At 42.8% G+C, this 6828-nt stretch overlaps 1 protein-coding gene across 1 annotated transcript in view; it reads right to left on the reverse strand.

Moving 5' to 3' along the window:
• Positions 1 to 993: 993 nt before the first annotated feature.
• The window catches only part of kcnh2b (potassium voltage-gated channel, subfamily H (eag-related), member 2b), a 310233-nt gene continuing 304398 nt past the window's right edge, over positions 994 to 6828 (reverse strand). Inside the window, exons 20-22 of the mRNA XM_079489821.1 lie at positions 6446 to 6551; positions 5451 to 5543; positions 994 to 4768 (exon numbers count right to left, since the gene is read on the reverse strand). Of these exons, the coding sequence (XP_079345947.1) occupies positions 4328 to 4768; positions 5451 to 5543; positions 6446 to 6551 (640 nt within the window). The 3' untranslated portion in view covers positions 994 to 4327. The remainder of the gene's footprint in view (positions 4769 to 5450; positions 5544 to 6445; positions 6552 to 6828) is intronic.

Raw genomic sequence — 6828 nt, forward strand, 5'->3', positions numbered from 1 at the left:
AAGTTACAAGATTACCATCTAAGTTAGCCTCGGAAACCCCGACGTTTTTATTTAGATTATTATTATTATTATTATTTTTGCGTTATTTTGCGTTACCGACCCTAAAAATAAAAAGTGTTGTGGAGCTGTGCTGGGCTTGCTGCTTCAACATGACTAATTTGCATTGATGTTGATCTCCTCCTTTCCCCAATACATGCAAAAATAGTGTGAATACTTCCACAGCCTTACTAAAGGATAAACTCTCCATCTTCTCTCAATCTCCGTCATTTTGCACATGTGTGACAACGGAATTTAAACAAGACCACCAAAAGCATACGGGTCTCTGATGTCTAACGCGGCAACGGTGTTTCTCGCAGCCTTTCACTTCTCCATTGACAGAGAGCTCATTCATTCAGGAAACAGCACAGATGTGTCCAATGGATTCTTTTTCCTTTGTGGCAACAGAAAAAAACAGGGAAATATAAGTCTTAAATGTAACTAGTAATGCCATTGTTATTGGAAAAGTTAACTAGGTAACTGATTACTCTAATTGCAAACTAACTCATTAGGTTACTCCGTTACCCAAAAAAGTATTCCGTTACCACACACACACACACACACACACACACACACACACACACACACACACACACACACACACACACACACACACACACACACACACACACACACACACACACACACACACACACACACACACACACACACACAAATCAATGTCACATTATGTTATACCCAATGTACTGTAGTGTAGGGGTACCGGTATATCATCATTTTGGTGGTTTGGTTCCTGCACTAAAATTACATTTTTTTTTTTTTCCTTCGTTACAGTATTCCGTTGGTTTAGTTCAATACTAAAGTGCACCTTTGCAAACAGTACATTAGCTTTGTAAAGTACATAGATCCACGGGTTAAAATTATTGTACAGGCAAAGACAACAAGAGTGGGTTTGTGGATGTTAATAAATAATAATAAAGTGCTACACTCGCCAAGCAGATATAATAATCTTGTTAAACATGTACAGTGGTTGCAACAACTTAACATGAATGAATAAATAAATTAAATACAAAACATGGGGAGATCAACATTTACATAATGCCTTCACTCAGTCCCTCTACCAAACGAGCTGTTTGCTTGCCTTCCACCAATCATATTAGGTATATGATTGGTGATTGGTAAACAATTCCTGAAACCAAATAAATAATAATGCTTAGACCAGCAAGCAGTAACATACAATCTTCACAATTCTGCATTGAATGGAAATTAACTAAAATCATAATAGGCTTTTATTCTGCAAAAGTAGAAAGTTTCTTGAAGTTTTGCAATGCAGGCAAAGCCAGTAATATGCCAGCCCCCAAAACTATTTTTAGGCCACCTCTGGCAATTGATCAATGTCACAAAATGACGCATGACTCACAAACACTCCTGTTGTTTCAAGAAAATGTCCACCTTTGTTTAGAATAACATATAAAAAGACATTTACAGCAACATTCCCCTTGAGGTATGTGCCCAGCCTGCTCAGTATTACAGCCAGTCCAGATGTCTATGCCTGATGTATTTGTGCGCCAGTGTTGCACCAAAAATAGTAGCAGCTCTAACGAGCTTACAACGATTCACAGCTTGACGCGTTGTGAGCTTGTATATCTGCTATTGTTAGTGCACAACCAAGTATAACTCCGGCCATAGGTCCCAGGTGCAAGAATGTCTGTGCACACGGCACGCCCCAAGTCATCATTTATTGTGGTGTTACAACCCTTCCTACTGGAAACTCTGTGTATTGGTGGAAAATACGATTTTAATCAATAGGCCAAAATAACTTTGTGCCGGCTTCAGGGTATTAATAAGATAAGACATATGGAACTGGGACAGATATCATTATTCCTCCATACGCGCTATGCCCTCACTGTGGTGAAAGGAATCGACGTTATGACTCATCAGTATCGAAGGAGACTCGTCTACACCTCCCATGACTGTAGTTGTAGGGAAATGGGGAATTGACATAACATATTTGGGAGAAAAAAAGGGGCGAAACAACATGAAAGGGAAAATAAATAATAATGTACCATAAAGAATCTGAGACTTAAAATAATATTTTAACCAATCTGTAAGGCAGAGTCCTATTGTTAATGCAAAATGTAACTAGTGCAGTACATTTGCAGTGGTTGGACGTGGTCTCCCTACTCCTACATGTTGACCATCTAACTGTAGTATGTATCGTCTTCCTCGTGTCGGTATAGTGGACAATAAATTATATTAGTAAAATGGGATGAAACAAACTTGAAAACAAAACACTCCCAAAAACAATGGTGCTACATTATCCCATATCTTTCTCACTCCTGGGTCTCACTATTGCTGTAATAGTCCAAAGGTCAGCATAATATATACAAATATAATAAATATAATAAACTATTTATATAGGACCATCATTAAAATATAACAGATCTGTGACAGATGGGGCAAAGCAATATGACATTTCCTTCAAAAGTAAATCCAGAGATCCTCTACAGTGTACACAGACATAAGGAAATCAAGCCATGCTCTGCAGACTAAAAGACCAAAAAATTAAAACAAGACAAAACACACACACACACACACATTAAAAAGCTTTGGACTTGAAATTGTATCACACATATAAGATTAAAACTCAATCACTGATCTCTTCTTGCCAGTGTTTGCATATTGTACTGTACATATAGAATAATGGCGCATTCATTGTAAACTGGCAAACTGGTCGATTCAATAGAGGATAACTGTATTATACAAGGTGAGAAAACGGTCTGGGGCTCTACAAAGTACCGGCCAGTTTCTGAGGTAGAAAATTCAATCAACTGTAATAATTTAATGTTTCTTTGTTGGTAGTACACATGGTTTAGTCACATATTGGAAATGTAGGCAAAGTAGGCCAATATGTCATCCCTGCTAACGTCTGATGTCGTTTCATGCTCCTCCTACGGGTTAACCACTTAAACCCTATATAATTCAGTGACCGGGGTCCCCCAGGGGTCTATACTCGGTCCCCTCCTTTTTTGTCCTTCTACACCAAATCTCTTCGGTGAAAATAGCCTATAATGACATACGCACACAGGGACACTAGGGTTCATACGTGTCATAGACCATTCAATTCATCAATGATATATCTGGATGTCATGGCTAGTATCAATTACGTGGATGGCTGTTTTCTTTAGGTTTTTTTGCAACGTTCCAGTGTTAACATGAAAGGTCACCAGTTCACCGGTTTAAGACAACTGCCTAAACTCTGAAGACAACTGTACTCCATTCTCCACTAACTAGCAAATCTGTACAAGGGTTATGACAGGACATCTGATATGTTCATCAAGTAATTCATGGCTTTTTAGACCATCCAGTCCCCACCCCTGAGGTGCAAACCAGCCAATCCAGTGTGCTATTGGGGGCCTTGGCTCTGCCTATTGGGGCAGGACATCAGGAGGAAAGAAGTGAACCAATGACGTGACAGTACAGCAGGTTTCTCGTTAGGCCAGCTAACACTAGAGTTCACCAACCACTTTGTTTTATCAGAAGCGCCACAAACATGATGAATAGAATAATAATAATAATAATAATAGTAGTAGTAGTAGTAGTATAGTAGTAGTAGTAGTAGTAGTAAAGATTTCAGTGCAAGACGTAAATGGCTACTTGTCGTCACGCTGTTTGTCATCGCTGTATCATCTTTGTCGGTCAGCGAACACTGGATACAGCAGTAAAGGGATTTGTTTACATGAGAGCAGTTACTGTGTGCGTGCGTTCATGTACATGTGTGTGCATGCGCATGTGTGTGTGTGTGTGTGTGTGTGGTCATGCATAGAGGACCACTAACTGGTCCAGACCAGGTCAAACTGTATTCTTTTCCATAAGAACCAGAGGTCCTCTCTACTGTGTGTGTGTGTGTGTGTGTGTGTGTGTGTGTGTGTGTGTGTGTGTGTTGTGTGGTGTGTGGTGTGTGGTGTGTGGTGTGTGTGTGTGTGTGTGTGTGTGTGTGTGTGGTTGTGGAGTTCCCAAAGCTCCAGAGGCTTGTTGGGAGTGGGACAGCTGGAGGAGGGTGAGGCCTCGACACTTGGTCCTGAAGCCCAACAACCAGTGTGTCCTACTTTGAGGGGTCGGAGGTGAACTGTAGAGGTGAAGATAGCTGGACAGGGTCTGAAAGGGTTGAGAGGTGAGAAGGAAAGCCTCCTTTTCGGCCTGCATCCATCTCCAAGGTGCTCAAATAGGAGGGAGGGAGGGACCACTTTAGTCAGAAAAAATAAGTAAGCCCTCTTTCTCTCTCCCTGTACCCATCCCTCCATCCACCCCCTCTCCTCCCTCCACCTCCTTAGCTCCCCCCAGGGTGGGAGCTGTGTCTCTGTGGTGTCCGTGAGTCCAGAGGCGTCTGTGGTTCCTGGAGGGACAGCCGCCGTTGGGCGTCAGCCTCAAGGGACGATGCCCCTGCCCCCATACTTATCTCCGACCCAATGTCTATCCCTGCACCCATACTTGAACGAATCCCAGTCTGGGACCCCATTACGGCTCCAGCCCATAATTCCTGCCCTGGCCCTGAAACCCCAGTCAGTCCAGCCCCTGTTTCTGGAATGACCCCACCGCCACCTCCACCTCCAGACCCCAAACCCAGCTCCAGCTCCAGATGCTGCCCCAAACGGTCCACTTCAAACTGGGCTTCGTGGCCCAGGCTGGGGTTGATCAGCGATGTGTCCTGGGGCACCAGAGAGTCAAGGGACTTTGTAGAGAACTCTTCAAAGTCCTGGGGGTCCAAGATCTGCGGGTGAAGACCAGAGTGATGTATTCCCATGCTTTTTGTTCTTGCTTAATGTAAGTCGCTCTGGATTAAGAGCGTCTGCTAAATGCCTAAATTGTAAATTGTAAATTGTAGAGTGGGGATCCCAGTTATCTCTGAATCTCTACGCAAATAGCTCAAAGTCAGTTTTGGGAGGAATAGTTGTGACCAAAAACTATTTGGCAATTGGCATAAATAATCAAGTCCATGCACTCGAGGTTGGCGAGGTTGGTTTGAAAAATATAAAAGGCCTTTAATTCAATCAGCTAGAATCATTAAATCATTGACTGCCGTCATTGACTGCCTTATTTTGAAGACCATTAACTCCTGGGCTGAGAACCGGAAGTTAGCAATGGACTATTAGGCATTTTTCTATTCACCCGAAAATAACCGTGACCAGCGGTTATGAGCCGGTAATATGCTCGCTTTGATCAAAAACTAAATCTGGGAAATAGAATCAGAGAAAAATGGGTTTTAAAAATCCAGTTGTCCTTTAAGTGGATTTTGCAAACTGGAGTACACTGTACAACTGGAGTACGCAGATTTGATTCATTTGCATTAAACGTTGAAGTTTTGATCCAGGCACCCAGCCTATAGTAGGTATGGGGATGAGTGTGTCTTGAGCCTCTATCTCCTCCTACTATGCATACAGTAAGTACAGTACCTGTGATAGTGAGGCCAGGCTGTCTGTCTCTAGAGGTGTAATAGGCTGAACCATTCTCTCTCCAGGGCCTGGGCCTGGGAATGATGACGAAGCCTGCACACAGGGACAGCTTCAGTTTCAATTGGACTGAAGACATAATTGAATCTATAACTGTAATCTCCCAATTTGCGCGCACACACACACACACACACACACACACACACACACACACACACACACACACACACACACACACACACACACACACACACACACACACACACACACACACACACACACACACACACACACACACACACGTGATTAAACGTGATTTATCTTTTTTTAGCGTTGAGATCGCCTTTTGACGCCTCCTGGTGCAAACGTCCTCCCTGCTGAGATCGCCTTTTGATGCCTATTTTTATATAAATTGATTGCGGTTCACAACTGTGTTCTCTACACGCTCGTAACACTCTGGTTCGGGTGCGATAAAAATAAAAAGTGAAAAAAAAGAGTGAAAATTCCACTGGCTTATGCTGTCTATGGGAACGCAGTTTTTAGAATCATAATATCTCGGATTCTTCTTTTTGGATCAAGACAAGCTTGATTTGAGCCTCATTTCTCTAAACGATATGATCCCCGGTTACAAAATGTATGGTTTGGGTGAATTAAATAACAATTCTCGGGACCCGTTACATAGCGACAATTCACTTCTTGACTCTCAGTTTCCGAGTGAAATGTCTTTCAAGCTGAAGGTGTCTCCAATATAAAATGACCTGGTCCTGGAGTACACAATTCAGACAGCAGATGGGGTTGTTGCCGGTAAATGAGCTACAAGCTCATAGCGTGCCACCGAGTGGCGCGCTACGAGCTTGTAGGTCTGCTATTTTTGAAAAATCGTAAAAATGTGGCGCAAATCTTTGAATATATATTCTTTCAAAGTGAATGTTTTTGCCTGTGTTAAATGTGTGCGCGCATGTATGTGTGCGTGCGTGCGTGCGTGTGTGTCTTTCTACCTGAGGTGGAGAGGACACCGCGCTGTAAGCAGGGGGAACCAGAGACATCTGTCTCTGTAGTAGCTGCAAGATGGCTCCGATGTCTGTCGTCATACGACTCTCCAATCTACACACACATTCCACACATCGTTTAGAGACAACAGCAGCAGTTCAATTAGATAGATTATTACAGACTGTCAATAATAAGAATCGAGAATTTTGTGCCATAGGTATAGCAAATAAAGCTAGGTCACACCAGCAAGGATGTTGCTACTAATTGCTCTGAAATCTTGACTGTCCGCCCGCCCCGCGGGTCAACCCTTGGGACCTGCGGGCTACAGGTCGGCCCGCGCATGAATCACTAATACTTAGCTTAGCTGTATATTCCAAAGGATGAGCGTGCC

The sequence above is a fragment of the Electrona antarctica genome, assembly GCF_951216825.1.
Source record: "Electrona antarctica genome assembly, chromosome: 20".
NCBI classification, from domain to species: Eukaryota; Metazoa; Chordata; class Actinopteri; order Myctophiformes; family Myctophidae; genus Electrona; species Electrona antarctica.